Source organism: Nomascus leucogenys, chromosome X (genome assembly GCF_006542625.1).
Source record: "Nomascus leucogenys isolate Asia chromosome X, Asia_NLE_v1, whole genome shotgun sequence".
Taxonomy (NCBI): domain Eukaryota; kingdom Metazoa; phylum Chordata; class Mammalia; order Primates; family Hylobatidae; genus Nomascus; species Nomascus leucogenys.
The window spans coordinates 13,047,250-13,066,684 of NC_044406.1; the positions used below are offsets into that span (position 1 = coordinate 13,047,250).

Sequence of the window (19,435 nt, forward strand, 5' to 3'; positions counted from 1 at the left end):
ACATTCAGAGAAAATGATAAGAATTTCAAAAGTAAGTAGCTGCAAGGAAAATATGTTGTCAACATGAAAGATCTTAATGTTTATGTTGATAAATTTTAAAATATTGCCCCATCATGTCACAGTTTTATAAGATTTTCACTACTCAAATTACGCAGTGGGTTTCTTTCTGCCCAGAGCATTTGAGCAGAAAGGGATCAGAGATCATGTGATTTCTGATTTGGAGAATAAATCAGTTTTATTTGACAATCTGCCATCACAGACTGATTTCTGTGTTCATTGTTTACCTTTTTCTGTAGCAAAATCAGCTTTAGTATTATTTCATCCCAAAATGAATAATTCATATACTAAAAAATTCAACCAAGTCAACCTGTTTTATTGGTGTTCTGGTTTGGTTGAATCTTCCTTTTTCTTTCTCCCTTCTGTCCCCTCTCCTAATAGAACTAAATGGTTTATTTTGACCAAGGTATACCCAGTTTGGTTTACTCGGACACCAAAGCTGTATCAGATCAGGGAGAAGAGTGAGAGAGAAACGCAAATAGAACTCCTGTGCCAGGGTAATCAGTAACACTTGTCCACGGCATTTCTGTAGGACTACCGAGTGAATATTTTTCTGAGACAACAGTGGAATGATTCACGGCTGGCGTACAGTGAGTACCCAGATGACTCCCTGGACTTGGACCCATCTATGCTAGACTCCATTTGGAAACCAGATTTGTTCTTTGCCAATGAGAAGGGTGCCAACTTCCACGATGTCACCACTGACAACAAATTGCTACGGATTTCGAAAAATGGCAAAGTGCTCTACAGTATCAGGTAAGCCTCCATTGGCTGCACACATTCGCATCTCCATTTCTCTGCTAATGTAGAGCTGCCTGATTCTGCAGGGTAGGTTGTATATGAATATTTGACTTTTGTGGTTTCTTGTTTATCATTTGAATCTTAAAGTTGGTGGAGAGTGTCAAAAGTCCCTTTGGTCTCATAAATGTGATTCTCCATAACAAAAATGTATTTGGTAGGATGGTACATGGTTAATGGCATTGCATAATCACCTGCACAAATGTGTTCCTGATTGCTTCAATAAAGGAAGTACAGGCTATTCAGTTCAATTGCCATTAAGCATAATATACAAAATCTCATTTCAATAATTCTGCCATTCTGTAACATTCAAGCACGCACACACACACACACAAATTCAATAGCTCAGCATAGTCATTAACAACATACTTTTAGCTGGATACGTAGAAACCTGGTTCCAATGTCAGCTTTGCTTCTAAGTAAACACGTGACCTTGATCTCTTAACTTTTCTTGGACTTGGGCCTGGGACAGACAATTCCTGAGATCCATTTTTGCTTTTATATTCAAACATGATCTTCTCCAGAAGTGTTACCACTCTAGGCTCAAAATAATCTCCCCCTTTTCTGAACTCTAATAGCAGTTTCTCTACGACTCTGTAAGGCTCTTATTTTTTCCTGCCTTATTATTTTGGTTACTGCTGTTCATGAGTATAGCATAAAAACATGGATTTCTGGAATTAGACAAATCTAGAATCAAACCCAAGCTTTGCCACTTACTAAGTTATGTAACCTATAACCCTCAGTTACCTTAATTTTAAAACGGGAAACTCCGTGTTTATCTCTGCATATTCTTGTGTGAATGAGTAATGTAGTGGTCAGCAAATATTTTCTGTAAAGGGCCAGATATTATCTTAAATGTTGCAGACCAGATTGCCTCTGTTGCAACTACTCAACTCTATCATTATAGCTCAAAAGCAGCCATAGGTAATATGCAAACAATTGGACATGGCTGTGTCTCATTAAAATTTTATTTACAAAAATAGATGGTGGACTGGATTTGGCCCTTTGGCTGTAGTTTGCCAATCCTTGATATAAGATATATTAAAAATACTTGCTGCAGTGCCTGACACAGAGTAAATGTTTGATAAATAAAATAATGGCTATCTGTATTTTAAAATCAGTTTTTTTTAATGCTCAATATCTCTAATCATTAGAGAAATGAAAATAAAAACTACAATGAGATGCCATCTCACACCAGTCAGAATGGCTATTATTAAAAAGTCAAAAAATAACAGATGCCGGTGAGGTCACAGAGAAAAGGGAACACTTATACACTGCTGGTGGGAATGTAAATTAGTTCAGCCATTGTGGAAAGCAGTTTGGCAATTTCTCAAACAACTCAAAGCAGAATTACCATTCGAATAGGCCATCCCATTATTGGATATATACCCAAAGAAATAGAAATCATTCTACCATAAAGACACATGCACATGTATGTATGCTCATTGCAGCACTATTCACAATAGCAAAGACATAGAATCAACCTAAATGTCCATTAGTGGTAGACTAGATAAAGAAAATGTGGCGGCTGGGCGCCGTGGGTCACGCCTGTAATCCCAGAACTTTGGGAGGCCAAAGTGGATGGATCACGAGGTCAAGAGTTCAAGACCAGTCTGGCCAATATGGTGAAACCCCGTCTCTACAAAAAAATATAAAAAATTAGCCGGGCATGGTGGTACGTGCCTGTAGTCCCAACTACTCAGGAGGCTGAGGCAGGAGAATCGCTTGAACCTGGGAGGCGGAGGTTGCAGTGAGCCGAGATAGTGCCACTGCACTCCAGCCTGGGTAACACAGTGAGACTCTGTCTCAAAATACAAAAGCAAACAAAACAAAACAAAAACTGGCACTATACGCCATGGAATACTACACAGACATAAAAAAGAGTGAGATCATATCCTTTGCAGCAACATGGTTGGAACTGGAGGGCATTATCGTAAGTGAACTAACACAGGAACAGAAGAATACTGTTCAGTGAATAGTACAGAATAGTACAGTACTGTTCAACTGAACATGCAGTACAAACGCTGCATATTCTTACTTATAAGTGGGAGCTAAGCATTGAATATATATGGACACAAAGAAGGGAACCACAGACACTGGGGCCTACTTGAGGGTAGAGGGAAAGAGGAGGACGAGAATCAAAAAACTGCCTTATAGGGTACTATGCTTATTGCCTGGGTGGTGAAATAATCTGTACACCAAACCCTGATGACATGCAATTTACCTATACAAGAAACCTGCACATGTATCCCTGAACCTAAAATCAACATTTAGAAAAATTAATGTTCCTTTTCAGTAGTAAGCTCTTAGCTCTTTCAATTCAAGATATTTGGTTTTTGTCTTTTTTGTAACATCTACCAAAGGTCTAGGACAATGTACCGTATATGAGAGATAGTACATTGAATAAACTATTGGCATTTAAAGGTCCTTAACAGAATGCCCCCTTTCTCTATATAATTTTATTACCAAAAAAGTGGACAGCTAGTCTCCTTGCAAATAATTTTTCCAAGTTTGCAGACTCACCATCATCACAACCTCATTTGACAACTCTATATATGATTTGGTTCTGTATTGTAAATTCCACTCTTATACCTAGTAATTTCACAGCCTGCTGATGGCTGAGAGCCCCAGTGTCTTGTGGAATAAAAGAAGCTGCTCATTTTTAAAAAGTGGCAAAGTCACTGCTTGCACAGAAAACCAGGAAACTTCCCCCAATGACCATTTCATTTTTAAGGAAACACAAAACATTATCCATGGTGATGTGTTTGGTTGGTGTAAAATGCAGTACTGAGCACAACATAAGTTGATCGGACCTGATAAAATGGGACGTATGTAGAGTGTGGTGCTAGGAAGGAGAGTTATAGAAAGCAGCACAGAGCATCAGCTGCCCCAGCTAATCCTCCAGGCCTTGGGTGGCATTTGCTCTAATGAATACCAGGCATCACACACTGCTGAAATAAAATCAGGTTGTTGTTGCTTTCTTGCTGTTTTATGAAGGTCTTTACATTCTAGAATCATGAAGAATATGATGCTCCCAAGCCTAGACCCAGAGGCAATTCTTGTATCTCTGGTTCCCAAGCATAGCACATTACAGGCCCTGAAATGCCCTAACAATTGTTTTGGATTAGGTGGGGATTGTCCTGTGGCAGGCTATTTTATACTTTTCTTTCATTGTATTTTCTGCAATCAAAATAAAAAACCTTGGTAAAGGAGAATTGGGGATATCATTTTAAGAAAACACAAGCTGTTGGGAGATTTGAACTGCAAGAATCTAATTATTTGCCTAGAAGGGCTTTTGACGAACCAGATACTGTACTGGGTCTAGAGATCCAGAACTAAGTAAGATGTGGTCCTTCCCCTGGAATGACTTCCGTCTGACAAGGCAGGTGGATGCATGATAAATTAAGTAATAGGAATAAATAGGAAACAAGGAAAACAAAAGTGGCTCTAATTTTGCAAATGAATTATGTGATCAAAATATTGTCAGAATTTGGGAGTTGGCATCCACACTCCTGTTTGTCACTGGGCTCAATTTAACTAGAGGTCAAGGAGTAACTAATGCTAATATATGCCCAGCTGCAGGTTTGACTCAAGTTTAAGGCCAAGGGGGGTACAGTTGTGTCCATGTCTTAAAGGTGCTGAAAAGTTCCTGCTGAAGTTCCATTAGAAAGTAATTTCCCTGCATACTCAGGTTTACAACATAAATACTCCCAGGAGAGGAAATCCACTGGCTTAAATCCATACTAAACTCTAAAGAGTTGATATAAAATTTATTTCTGAGGATGAACATATTGAATTCCTAAGAGGAGAAATGGGATAGAATGAAGAAAGGTTGGGAAAGATACAAGGAAGGGGCTAGAAGTACCAAATAAAAACCCTAAAACTGTCTCCACATACACAGTAAATAGTTAAGCAATTTTTTAATTATGTAAGCATGTGGTCCACATTTTAAAAAGTAATGTTCTGTCTTGATACTCTGTATTTGCATTTTCCTGAAACCTAAAGCAAATATCAATTGCATTTAATCTGGGAAAAATTCTATGCTTTTCTTAGCTTTGTAGGTGTAGGGGTAGAATTAACTCTCTATGGACACCAAAGCCCAAGGTTTTGATGGTCAAACAAAACAAATATAGAACTATACAGTCCACTGATGTCATAACAAGCAAGATCACATTTCCTAATACTTCATATATCTGTATTCCAAAAGGCAGGGGTCTAAAAAAAAGAGAGAAGGCAGTAGACCAGAACTCCCTAAGTGTCATCCTCATGAACACTTGGGGTACTTGACTAAAATTCAAGCGAATCTTTTAAATAGGAAGGAAAGACCTTAGCTCAGTTTTAATAAACCTTTTATCCAGTGATGTAGGACACAATCTTTGTTGATGAAAAAGTACCAAATCCATTTCTGTCCATTTTTAATATTCATTCTCTAATGTTTTATCTTACTCTGTTTTTATCCTAAGTTTTTTGTTGACCTGCCCCATTAATTATTGATCATCTCTGACAAAACTATACATTTTGATTTGTAAACCCCCTTCAGAGAAAGTCAATAATCCAGAGAATAAAGATCAAGTAATGAGTAAGATGTGGTCCTTCATCTGGGATGGGGAAAGAGTCAAATTCTAAATTCAGAGAGAGTCAAATTCTAAATTCACATTATTTACAATGAATCCATACTTGAATCCATACTGAAATAGTGAGGTGAGTCTTGAAGGTTGTACATATTATTGTTTAAACAATATTTGTTGAATTTAATATAATGAGTTGGAATAAAGGTCAGGACCTCATGGCATATGGTGGACAACATGAAAGAAAAAAGGAGAAGGTGAGCATTTTTGAAGAACAGCTTGTCTCACATGCCCACAGTATCTTTGCTGATATTGTCTTCTTTTTAAAAATCTCATTGCTTCTGAGAATTTAGTCAGAAATATGACTTTTATAGAAGGATTTTTTAAATTTGAAGTTATTTTGTAAAATATCTAATCCAACACCCATGTTTAATTGATAAGGAAGTGACTTCGTTCAGAAGTTGGGTTAACCCAAACAATGGAGCTAGTAAGTAGGAAAGCTAGGACAAGAATCAGGGCTCTTAACTTCTGTTTCAGTGCTGTCATTTCCTACCCCCACATTAATTCCTCATTTACTTCAACCCAAGTCCAAAGACAGAAACACACACAATTCATGTTGCAGCAAAGGGCATAATTTCATGCTTTTTTATGGCTGCATAGTATTCTATGGTATATATGTACCACATTTTCTTTAATCTACCATTGATGGGCAGCTAGGCTGGTTCCATGTCTGCTATTGTGGATAGTGCTGTCATGAACATACAATTTCATGTGTCTTTTTGTAGAACATTTATTTTCCTTGGGGTACGCACCGAGGAATGGGATTGCTGGGTCGAATAGTATCTCTGTTTTAAGTTATTTGAGAAGTCTCCAAACTACTTTCCACAGTGCCTGAACTAATTTACATTCCCACCAACAGTGTGTGTTTGCTTTTCTCTGCAGCCTTGCAGCATCTGTTGCTTTTTGACTTTTGGATAATAGCCATTCTGACTAGTGTGAGATGGTATCTCATTGTGGTTTTGATTTGCATTTCTCTAATGACCAGTGATGATGAACATTTTCTCCTATGTTTGTTGACCACGTGTATGTCTTTTTGAGAAGTGTCTGTTCATGTCCTTTGCCCATTTTTAATGGGGCTATTTGTTTTTTGCTTATTGATTGGCTTAAGTTCCTTATAGATTCTACATATTAGGCTTTTATCAGATGCATAGTTTGTGATCATTTTCTTCTATTCTGTAACTTGTCTGTTTACTCTATTGATAATTTCTTTTGCTGTGAAGAAGCTCTTTGGTTTAATTAAGTCCCATTTGGCAACTTTTGGTTTTGTTACAATTGCTTTTGGGGACTTATATAAAAATTATTTTCCAAGGCCAGTGTCAAGAATGGTGTTTCCTAGTTTCTGTCTAGGATATATTTTTTTTTCTTTTGAGACAACGTCTCACTCTGTCACCCAGGCTGGAGTGCAGTGGTGTGATCTTGGCTCACTGACAACTCTGCTCCTGGGTTCAAGTGATTTTCCTGCCTCAGCCTGCCAAGTAACTTGGATTACATGTGCATGCCACCATGCCCAACTAATTTTTGTAGTTTTAGTAGAGATGGGGTTTCTCCATGTTGGCCAGGCTGGTCTTGAACTCCCGACCTCAAGTGATCTGCCCGCCTCAGCCTCCCAAAGTGTTGGGATTACAGGCATGAGCCACCATGCCCAGCCCTGTCTAGGATTTTTATAGTTTGAGGCCATACACTTAAATCTTTAATCCATCTAGATTTAATTTTTGTATATAGTAAAAGGTGGTAGTCCAGTTTCATTCTTCTGCCTATGGCTAGCTAGTCATTCCAGCACCATTTTTTGGAAAAAGGAGTCCTTTCCCCAGCTTGTTTTGTCAAAGATCAGCTGGTTGTGTGTGGCTTTATTTCTGGGTTCTCTATTCTGTTCCATTGGTCTATGTGTCTATTTTTGTACCAGTACCATGTTGTTTTTATTACTGTAGCCTTATAGTACAGTTTGAACTTGGGTAGTGTGATGCCTCCAGCTTTGTTCTTTTTGCTTAGGATTGCTTTGGTTATCTGGGCTCTTTTTTGGTTCTGTATGAATTTTAGAATCTTTTTTTTTCTAATTGTGTGAAAAATGACGTTAGTTCGATAGGAATAGCATTGAATCTGTAAATTGCTTTGGGCAGTATGACTATTTTAATGATATTGATTCTTCAAATTTATGAGCATGGGTTGTTTTTCCATTTAGTTGTGTCATCTCTGATTCCCTTCAGCAGTGTTTTGTAGTTCTTCTTGTAGAGATCTTTCTCCTCCTTGGTTAGCTGTATTCCTAAGTATTTCATTTTTTTTTGTAGTTATTGCAAATGGTATTGTGTTCTTAATTTTACTCTCAGCTTGAATGTTATAGGTGTATAGAAATGCTACTGATTTTTGTACATTGATTTTGTGTCCTAAAATTGTACTAAAGTCCTTTATCAATTTAGGAGCCTTTTGGCTGAGTCTTTAGGGTTTTCTAGGTATAGAATCATATCATTAGCTAAGAGAAATAGTTTCAGCTTCTCTCTTCCTATTTAGATGCCTTTTATTTCTTTCTCTTGCCTGATTGCTCTGGCTAGGACTTCCAGTATTATGTTTAATAGGAGTGGTGACAGAGGACATCCTTGTCTTGTTCCAGTTCTCAAGGGGAATGCTTCCAGCTTTTGCTATCGAGTATAATGTTGACTGTGGGTTTGTCATAGATTGCTCTTATTATTTTGAGCGATGTTCCTTTGATTCCTAGTCTGTTGATGGTTGTTATCATGAAAGCATTTTGAATTTTATCAAAAGATTTTTCTGTGTCTATTGGGATGATCATATGGTTTTGCTTGAACCTTCCTCAAAATATATGCATATTTTGGCAGGGCGCGGTGGCTCACACCTGTAATCCCAGCACTTTGGGAAGCTGAGATGGGTGGATCACGAGGTCAGGAGATCGAGACCATCCTGGCCAACATGGTGAAACCCCATCTCTACTAAAAAAAAAAAAAAAATAGTACAAAAATTAGCCAGGCATGGTGGCGGGCGCCTGTAGTCCCAGCTACTCAGGAGGCTGAGACAGGAGAATCACTGGAACCCAGGAGGCGGAGGCTGCAGTGAGCAGAGATTGCACCACTGCACTCCAGCTTGGGCAACAGAGAGAGACTCTATCTCAAAAAAAAATATATATATATATATATATATGCATATTTTGTGCATTAGGTTATTTAAGCTATTTTTTGTTTGTTTGTTTAGAGGAAGAGGTCCTTATCTTTATTAAAGAAGCTATGACCCTCCAACTGTTAAGAGCTTTGTTTCCAGATTTACTACATGCCTCCAGAATGGGTATGCCTAAAGGTGAAGTTATTAAGGAAATATTGTTTGCTTTCAGTGTGTTATTAAACTGACCAGTTATCTGGGGGCCTCATACTACCGTCTAATAAACCATAAATAATTATAAAATTGCCCCTCAACAATAGCACCCCATATCACCAAAGCGTCTTTTTACCTCATCATCAACCTTTATCTGACCTAAAACTTATTGGCACCTAAAACTTTATGGCACTGGAGGTGATTTGCTTGTTAATCCCTTTTGATTCTATTTGCAATTCTGGGTGTTGATAATTCAGTATTCTGCCTTCCCAGTAGTGCTTGAGTTGTAATAGAGAACTCTTGGGGATTGACATGCTTTTCCCTCTGATGATAGATTACAGGCACCACTGAGAATAGGTATAGTGCAGATTTCTAGACAGACATCCAACAGTGTTCCTCCAAACAATCTTGTCTAATGACCAACTCTACCCACATACATAAAAGGCTAGCTTTTCTCACATGGCCTCCCATCCTTGACTCATCCTATAGTCTGATGCAAGAACTTCAAAAGATTCTAACTTTAGTTATATATTTTTTTATGGCATAGGGAATAAGGACATTCTCTATTTAGATGTCAGAGCCAAAAATAAAATGCACAATGAACTGAGACCTGCCTTAAATGTTGCCAGTGGTGTTGCTTTGATTACCTTACTCTCAATTTTGATGAGACACATAAGCCTGTATTTTCTATTAGAAGGCAGCTATGAAAAACCATGATTTCTTCTCACTGTGTATATTTGGACCATTATTTATCTTTATGTTCTATAATCCAGGCAAAATTACATTCTCATTTTCTAACTCTGTGTCCAAATCCTCATTAGTATTGTGACTTAATGAAGTAATTAATGTCTGTAACATAAGCGTCCACATCAGAATTAAGCAGTCTTCAGAGAAGTGCTGGGAAATGCCAAGGAAACCACAATGATTCCATTCTTCTAGAGGCGAACAAGGTTGGGAGGGTGGGAAGCGCTGGCATGCACATATGCTAGTGGATTCAGCAGGAGCTGTGGTGTGGAGGGGCTATTTTTGGAGAGGGGCCCTTTAAAAAGGTATAGCTGAGGGTGGAAGTATGAAGGTCCAGAAAGTGTGTTTATATATGACAGACTCTCATAAAGTATGGAAAGCTTTGTTGAGCTCCTGCTCAGGTTAGAAATACACAAACACTATGGGACCTCATATTGGTTCAGACACAACAGAGTAAGGATCTTGTATTAGTCAGGGTTCCCTAGAGGGACAGAACTACAAGTTACATATATTTATGAAAGGGAGTTTATTAAGGAGAACTGACTGACTCACACCATCACAAGGTAAAGTCCCATGATAGGCTGTCTGCAAGCTGAGGAACAAGGAAGCCAGTGGTGGATCAGTCTGAGTCCCAAAATCTCAAAAGTAGGGAAGCCGACAGTGCAGCCTTTAGCCTGTGGCCAAAGGCCCAAGAGCCCCTGGCAAACCACTGGTGTGAGCCCAAGAGTCCAAAAGCTGAAGACTTGGAGTCTGATGTTCGAAGGCAGGAAACATCTAGCACAGGAGAAAGATGAAGACCAGAAGACTCAGCAAGTTGGCTCTTCCATCTTCTCCTGCCTGCTTTATTCTAGCCCTGCTGGCAGCTGATTAGATGATGTGCCTAGCCAGATTGAGGGTGGGTCCGCCTCTCCCAGTCCGCTGACTCAAATGTTAATCTCTTTTGGCAACGCCCTCATAGACATACCCAGGAACAATACTTTGCATCCTTCAATCCAATCAAGTTGACACCCAGTATTAACCATTACAGATCTTATGCTTGTTTGGAGGAAAAGAGAGACTTGATCAATGAAATACATGGCAGCTAGCATGACCACTTGTCCTTAACTGTTTACATGACTGGACTAGTAATAGCAACCAGTAGGTTTTCTTCCATTTAGAGGTAACTTTACATTTCATTAACATTCATCAGAGTTTGCTCTTCAGGCAATGCTACAAAGAACAGAATACTGAGAAGATGGCTCAGGGCATTGTGATCTCCACACTTCCTTTCATCATTTACTGTATCTCCCAGGATCATAGAACAGCCTTTCCAGCTCCATAAGTTTATCATTCTGGATCTCAGTTTCCTCTATGAAATGAGACTGAACCAGACACTTAGACCAAGTATGAGGCTCCTTCTAGCACTATTATATGTCTATAACTTAAAATAACCTCCCTCTCCTTCCCAAACCACAAAACCCTTTCCTGACGAGTAAATAAGAGTGCATTCTTCATGTCCCTTAGGGCTTGAGTCAGCAGAGGAGATTCGGAATTTCAAGGTGCCTGTCTTAAACTACTTGGATCTTTGAACCCTTTTCTCCCCAATTAAATATACAACTCCTGAGAAGAGGAACCTGATTTTGGAGTAGGTTAGGGAGGATTGGACTACCTGTAATTTAAGAGCAGCATTAAAACATTCAACATGGCCGGGCACAGTGGCTCACACCTGCAATCTTAGCACTTGGGAGGCTGAGGAGGGTGTATCACTTTAGCTCAGGAGTTCAAGACAAGCCTGAGCAACATGGCAAAACCCCATCCCTACAAAAAATACAAAAAAAGTAGCTGGGCTTGGTGGTGTGTGTCTGTAGTCCCAGCTACTTAGGGGGCTGAGGCAGGAGGATCGCTTGAGCCCAGGAAGTCGAGGCTGTAGTGAGCCAAGATCATGCCACTGCACTCCAGCCTTGGTGACAAAGTGAGACTGTCTCAAAAAAAGAAAAATTCAACATATAGTTTACACAATGACAAATACTCAGTACCAAGTGCCCTGAGAAATTTTCCAGCCGTAAACTAGATCATTTGTACCCTCTGATTCAATCACCAGGAATATCTGTGAACTATTATTTTAGAATATGTTCATGAATCATAGGTTTATTTACTTTTAGACAATTACACAAAGATGGTTGGCTGGGAAAATAATTGACTGAATATGTAGACTAAAGGAATCATGTGGTAGATTTGAGCCAGCAGAGTTGAAGAGCTAGTCTGCTATTATTACTCATCACCTGAACTTTCTCATGGCAGAAAGCCAAAGGAAAACCAGAGGTCCTGGTGAGGCTGCTCAACTTACATTAATGTGGGCTTCTACCTGGTCCACACTGCTGCTTTTGAAAGGCTCCCTGGATGGCATTAATACCAAAATAAACATTCATAATATCACCATGGCTCTTGTGAAACATATGAATTACTTTAGTGCATTCTTCATAGCACATAATCCAAAGGAAAAGGTACTTTATTTTAAAATGGAAAAAAAATGTGTCCATCCGCGTATCTCAGCAGTCTCTCCAACAAGTTTCTTCTCGCTTGTGGCATTTAAAATGACAAACCAACATCTGTATCAAAGAGGATACAATATTTATCATTGGACAGTCACTAAAAGATTATTAAGTACGTATATTAATACAATTATGTGAAGTTCCACGTGAGACATACTCTCAGAGCAAAGCCATCTCATTTCTGATTGATTGGTTATTTCAAACAACAATAAAACAAAGGTTTTATTTGATGTTTCATTTTAGTATGGATATTTTGCTAAACTTGAGCAGTCAGATGAAGGATAGAAAGCAAAAAGTACGCTAGGGGATTAAAGACAGAATTCTACTGGGGTGGGACAAATGTCAGTTCTGAGGGTCAGGAATACTTAGATTCAAATCCAATTTTACTAAATGACCACAAAAAGGTCATTTAACCTTTCTTTGACCTGCAGTTTTTCTCAGTTCCAGATTCATAATAAATGTTCAATGAATGTCTTAATTATCCCTGAGTTGGCTGTAGGATAAAAGGGAGGAAGTAAGGGCGACAATGCTCCTAACCTTCCTTAACACATACGTATGGACATACTTGTACCATTCAGGCTCCACTCACTTTCCACACTTAGTCCAAAGCAGATGGATACTCTCCTTGCCTTGAGTTTCCTCTTTCTGGGAGACATGTAGCTCATAACAGAGGTGACAGTTGGATCTACTTTCAGATAATAGTTTAGCTGATGCTGTTCCTCCCCTTTAGCTGCTTGTTAAAAGTAAACTGAGGAATTATGCTTGGTTTCAAAGTGTTATCCAGTCAAGGATGGACCATCCTATCATCTGACCAGAACTCCATTCTCTCTCCAACCTTTGCCACAAGAAACAGTGGTCAGTAAGTCTCCACCAGTTACCACAATGGAAGTCTTTTTAATGCAGTAAAATACCAGCCAGGTAACACAATTTTGCTCTCAGTTGTCAACAGGTACAAGGTTACTTTGGTTTTCTCAAAACGGTATCTGCAGTTCATAAGCATACTTACACGTGTTCTCTTCCCCCTTTTTTAAAAGTAAAATAAACTCAAATAAAACATTTTAAAAACTGCTACACTGTACAGTAACTTTCTCTTTTTCTGCACCTCAATGCCACTATTAAATAGCTATAATACTAGATGCATAGTAACAATGAAAAAGGCAGCTCTCATTATTTCAATGTGCAGGCTACATTTTACCTTCACCAATGTTTGGATATATAAATAAATACTAGATGTGAAATGACTTTCAAATGTAAAATGTAACTAAGATGTGGGGGATTATTGATTATTTAAATCTTTGGTAATTTGAGCTCCTTCCTCTGATGGTGTTCAATTTATCCCTCTTCTATTCAACACCTTCAAAACATTTTCATCCAGGAAATATCAAAGCATTTGGGAGAATTTTAGCTGCAGATTTATCAGTTGCTCTCCAATTTGAATCCAATCCACATTTGGACTTAATTAACATGGGCCAACCATATGTGTGCACACTTTCTGAAAGGACCACACACAGATGGGAACAGATACTGTATTTTTGTCCTTCCCAGCTACTATTGCTCAATGCATATGGGCATTTTTTATGATGCCTTTATAATATTTGGTAAACATGGACCTTCCTACTCAGCCACTGGGATTTTAGTCAGGGGAGAGGAGAACAGCTAATGAGCCAAGCAGTGTTGCCGTTTATCTCCTCTACATCCCAAGGTCAACAGGAAAAAAAAAAGAAAAAGAAAAAACAGCAAAAGTGCTTATGTGGAATTAATAGAGAGGAAAGAGTCTAACCATACAGCTTAGAAACAGCCTGAGGTTTAGGTCCAGCCTTAGACAATATTGAAAAAATGATGTGTCTCTGGTGCCCAGCCACACTGTTCTGAGCCCTGTTTTTCATCTAGTTTCATCTTTCCCTTTGATTTTCTTAGTATGACAGTCTGCCCTTGGAGATATCAGTAGGGAATCTGGGACTCTATCAATTCATTTACACAAAGAAGGAAATGAGTAACAGTACTTGAAACACATTTCTCTTCCTAGCTTTGCATCTTAATAGTCAAAGAAGCCTTTAGCTAAATGTGTATTTATTTATTATATATAGCAGCTAAGAGTTGGAAGGTGTTTGAGCAAGGATGTATTGGGACCTTTGTGGAACTCCCAACAATTTATACACCATTAATTTTTCAAACTTTGATTAGGTGGAAAGTCTTCCCAGGTGCAGCCACATCTGTGGCTGCCCATGGACCAGGTGACAAGCTCAGGGCTGGAGTAGGCAGGACTCTCTCTATGCGTTACATGATGTAAGTTCAAAGTAGCCATTTCATCACAGAGCTTTCAGAAATGGTAAGTTAAAAAATTTCATTCCTTGCCTGCCTAACCAGACTTGGACCAATTCCTTTTGTTTTCTGTGAATAAAGATCCTCATGTGGGTATCTCAGGTTCAATTCAGGAGCATCAAGGCATGCTTCTCTGATAGACCAAAAGGGCCCTCTAAGGATCCAGGTATGTAAGAATAGATAAGCTGCTCTACCCGATCACTGTGAGTGCTTATCTAGGCCCCAAGGGATTAATTAAAGGTCCTTTACTTGATTCTGTTCCAGTGTGTCTGATTCACTTCATCAAAAGGATTGTTTAAGTGGGAGAGTTGGAAACAACTTCAAAAAGTTCAATAATAAATTGAAACTATTAGGATATATATCTTCAATTCTGATATTAACTTGTGATCTCCTTCAAGAGACACACTGTCTTCTTTTAAGTGTCTGGTGCCTGGTGCCCAACAAATATTTGCCAAAATATTGCTGAATGGATGTATAATACTAAGTTACAGCCCAGATGGAGTCCTGCTTAACACCAATCCCTCCACAATAGGACCTAGAGCTAGTCTTCCCATGTACTCTGTTCTTTATGACCAGTACCATGAGATTTTCTAAAATTTTTGTTGTAGTTCATTCAATGCATGTTGCAGCCACCTCCCTAACTTCTTTTGTAATTTCTTGGTGGCCTATTTTCCAGACATCAGAGACAGTAATCTGATATGCTGCCATCGCCCTGAGTAGAGTTCACTTCCTACTTTTGGCCTTTGCACACCGGCATGTGTTAAAAGGCATGATGGTCTTGGCTTCTTCTCTATCTCACCTAGAAACTGTTCCCCTACCCCTCTTAGTGGCTCTCCCAGTTTCCTAGCCACATCTACCATATTCTTGGTTGCCAGTGGACTGATTTTGGCTTCACTGCCCTGACTTAACCAGTATACCTCTCCAATGTGACTGAAGCCCATGATTAACACCCCCAACTTGTATCATTACCCGTAGTCCAATCACTTAGCAGCCTACTTGAGGCTAACTGTCCTACCCTAATGTCGAGAGGCTGAGGGAGGAGAATCGCTTGAACCTGGGAGGTGGAGGTTGCAGTGAGCCGAGATCATGCCACTGCACTCCAGCCTGGGTGACAGAGCGAGACTCTGTCTCAAAAAGAAAATAATAATAATGATAATATTTCCCAAAGGAGTGCTACTGTTACTGAAAAATTATAGACCCCTTTCTTAAAACCTTCTCCGTTTTCTCTATCACATTGACAGAAATCAAAGTCATCCCTCAGGATATGCTGAAGTAGTACTCCTTAAAGTGTGCTCCAGGACACCAGCATTGGTGTAACCTGGGCTGCTTATCAAGAGGGCCTGATAATCTGCATTCTGACCAAGACCATAAGACAATGCTTATGCCCACCAGAGACTGAAACCCACTATACTAAAAGTTTGATCAGACAACCAGCCTAGCGGTGTTTTTTATCCCAGTGATTTCCTAATCTTCCCTCCCTCTCTCCATGTGTGGGCTGTATTAATGATGCACTTTTAACTTGACTTCTAACTTGCCCCCAGGCTAATTTCACTTAAGGTCTAGGTGGGTTAAGATGACACTCTTGTTTGATACTTGATGCATCCTGTCAAATCTCCCTGACACTAGAATGTCACATGGTTCAGAAATTTCAAGGTACAACTGGGAGGAAAGATTCAACGGATCAACATGGTACAGGAAGGCCTTCCTTATGTTCTCAGTGAAAGAGTGAATAGTGTTCTAGGATGTTGGATGACAAAGCCCTATGGAAGCAATAAATGTCTCACCTATCTGCCCAGATTGCCAAGAAGTTCCTATTTTAAGAAGTGTTACTTGCACTTAAAGTTTTCATCATATTCAAGAGGGTAAATTTACCTGTAAGAGGAAATCCTTCAAGCTGGTTGCCTTCACTTATAGTTTATAATCACAGAGATGTTGAGCACGGTGGGGATGTTTGCTGGGGGAGGCCCAGAGATTTAGTCAAGATCAAATAGCTCTTTATGGGTAAGCCAGGTCTATCACCCAGGTTTCTGGGCTGCCGGGAGAGGCTGGAAGAGTTTTTAAAACAACAAGCCATGAGAATTCTGGGTATCTGAGGAAAAATGAAAGGGGTATCCCTGAGCAGGTACAAGGCAACTAAGGTGTCTATGACCAACTCTGCTGGCTTCATAGACAAAAGGGGATAATAAATTGGTAACAGATTATTTTCCTAAGGAGGAAATGTGAAATGTGATAGAGTGGGAAATAATAAAGGGAATTTGATGTCGGTTAAAGCTGTATTCCAATCTAACTTTGGTCGCTTACTGGTTTTATGACTTTGGGAACAAAGCTTAAACTCTGTGAGCTTCAATTTGCTTATCTCAAAAATGGAGGTAACACTGTCTGCCTTGTGTGATAATACTCAGTGATTATAAAATAATAAGAATGCTTGACCCGCAGCAGGTGTTCTGAGAATTATGATTATCAATACTATTATCACCATCACTTTAATTTTTAGTTTGCCTAAGTATTTTCATCCTAAAGGAGCACCATAGGTTCTAGCCCCCAGATGTGTCCATGTGCCACTGAAAGTTTGTGGTGTGCTGCATAAAGAGAGCTAAATGTGGTCCCCAACAGAGGAATAGCAATACCCCCAAGACTCTCTTGTTCGTCCTGAAAAACACAGAAACATCCTCTTGTCCTTCCTCTCTGAACAAGAGAAACTATTGTAACCATTAGAATTAACTCTCCAAAAATAGCATGTTGTCAATCCTTGCTTTAGGGAAGCAGATCACTCATTAAAATTTGTATTTGTACCTGAAAATTCATCGTCTCTTCAAATGGTATCTCTCCCTCAAGAGTTTCACTGGGAATGAACTCCGAGTTCTAATTCTGAGTTCCTTATGAACGAGTAGTTGCTTTATGAGCCAAGCAGCCTTCTGTCTGCCATAACATTGTAACGTTAAATGATTAATTTACATTCTTCTAGCAATGTGAAAATAGCCCCAGCCGTGGCCCTAACTACTTGACCAAGGTTCCAGGACAAGTCAACCAGGCTTCCTGGCATTCCTTTAACTTGATTTGTTTTATTTCTAGTGAGAATCTGCCAGCAACTTAGCGGAGGCACCAGGCAAGCTTTGACAGTCCTGTAGTTTAGCAGCATCCTGTGGACTCTGATGCCTGGCCTCGTCCCTTCTAAATCCTTTAACCTTTCCCATTTCCACAGAATAAAAGCCTGAAATTCTCGCACAAATTTTAGGATACTTATTCATTAATTTGTTCAACAAATATTTCTTGGACACCTACTCTGGTCTAAGCAGAGAGAGGGGTTCAGCCTTCATAAATCTTGCATTGTAGTAGGGAAGAAAAATAAATAAAAAATATAAAAATTACAGTATTTGATTTAACAACTGTAAAGGTAACTGAAATAGTTTACAGTGTCTGCATCTATCAGTTATTTAAATTTTAAGTGAGGTATAAACCCAAGAGATGGTTTTATGAGCAAGGTGAACTCAATAGGAAAGTAGTAAGAAAGGGAAAGGGCAGGAAAGGTGAGATTTTGGGAGACGGACTTCCTTTGCTTTGTTTTATTCTTTGCCTTTAAAATAGGAATGCTTGCTCAGCCTTCTTACTTTCAGTAAAGAGGCAGGGCATCTGTGAAGGAACTTTACTTCTTCCCTTGTGCAAACAGAAGCAGGGGTGCCCTGAATGCACGGTGGAGGACCGGACGATAATCCTTCAGGAAATGAGTTATTTAACAAAAATCAAAAGGAAGAGGGGCAGCCTCAGCTCAATGCCTTCATGTGCAATGGCCTTAATATTTCAGACTATCAGAGAAGAGGACAAATCTGACATTCTGGTCAATGTCTGCTAGTGAGAAGTCTGAGTGTCCAGAAGTTTGGAAGACTACTGGCTTCAAGACTAAAATAGTTAATTCTGTGAGACCCACCCAAAGTGGGTGAAAAGCCAGAGCAAAGGAGATAAAAATTGTTCACATTTTAGTATATTGGTGTATAGACATATCAGCCTTATTTGGTGCAATTTCTGCATGTCTGTACAAAATAATATCAAGTTCTTTTTTTCCCCCAAACTCATATTTTATTTTTTATTTTTTTCTTTTCTTTTTTTTATTATTATTATACTTTAAGTTTTGGGGTACATGTGCACAATGTGCAGGTTTGTTACATATGTATACATGTGCCATGTTGGTGTGCTGCACCCATTAACTCGTCCTTTAGCATTAGGTATATCTCCTAATGCTGTCCCTCCCCCCTCCCCCCACCCCACAACAGTCCCCAGAGTGTGATGTTCCCCTTCCTATGTCCATGTGTTCTCATTGTTCAATTCCCACCTATGAGTGAGAACATGCGGTGTTTGGTTTTTTGTCCTTGCGATAGTTTACTGAGAATGATGATTTCCGTTTCATCCATGTCCCTACAAAGGACATGAAGTCATCATTTTTTATGGCTGCATAGTATTCCATAGTGTATATGTGCCACATTTTTTTAATCCAGTCTATCCTTGTTGGACATTTGGGTTGGTTCCAAGTCTTTGCTATTGTGAATAGTGCCACAATAAACATACGTGTGCATGTGTCTTTATAGCAGCATGATTTATAGTTCTTTGGGTATATACCCAGTAATGGGATGGCTGGGTCAAATGGTATTTCTAGTTCTAGATCCCTGAGGAATCACCACACTGACTTCCACAATGGTTGAACTAGTTTACAGTCCCACCAACAGTGTAAAAGTGTTCCTATTTCTCCACATCCTCTCCAGCACCTGTTGTTTCCTGACTTTTTAATGATGGCCATTCTAACTGGTGTGAGATGGTATCTCATTGTGGTTTTGATTTGCATTTCTCTGATGGCCAGTGATGATGAGCATTTTTTCATGTGTTTTTTGGCTGCATAAATGTCTTCTTTTCAGAAGTGTCTGTTCATGTCCTTTGCCCACTTTTTGATGGGGTTGTTTGTTTTTTTCTTGTAAATTTGTTTGAGTTCATTGTAGATTCTGGATATTAGCCCTTTGTCAGATGAGTAGGTTGCAAAAATTTTCTCCC

General features: G+C 39.2%; 1 protein-coding gene across 3 annotated transcripts in view; it reads left to right on the forward strand.

Annotated features, from left to right (window-relative positions):
- Positions 1–19,435, forward strand: part of GLRA2 (glycine receptor alpha 2) — a 215,986-nt gene that overhangs the window by 49,562 nt on the left and 146,989 nt on the right. For all 3 annotated transcript variants that reach the window (XM_003261062.2, XM_003261063.2, XM_030807420.1), the window contains one exon: positions 590–813. In XM_003261062.2, the coding sequence (XP_003261110.1) occupies positions 590–813 (224 nt within the window). The remainder of the gene's footprint in view (positions 1–589; positions 814–19,435) is intronic.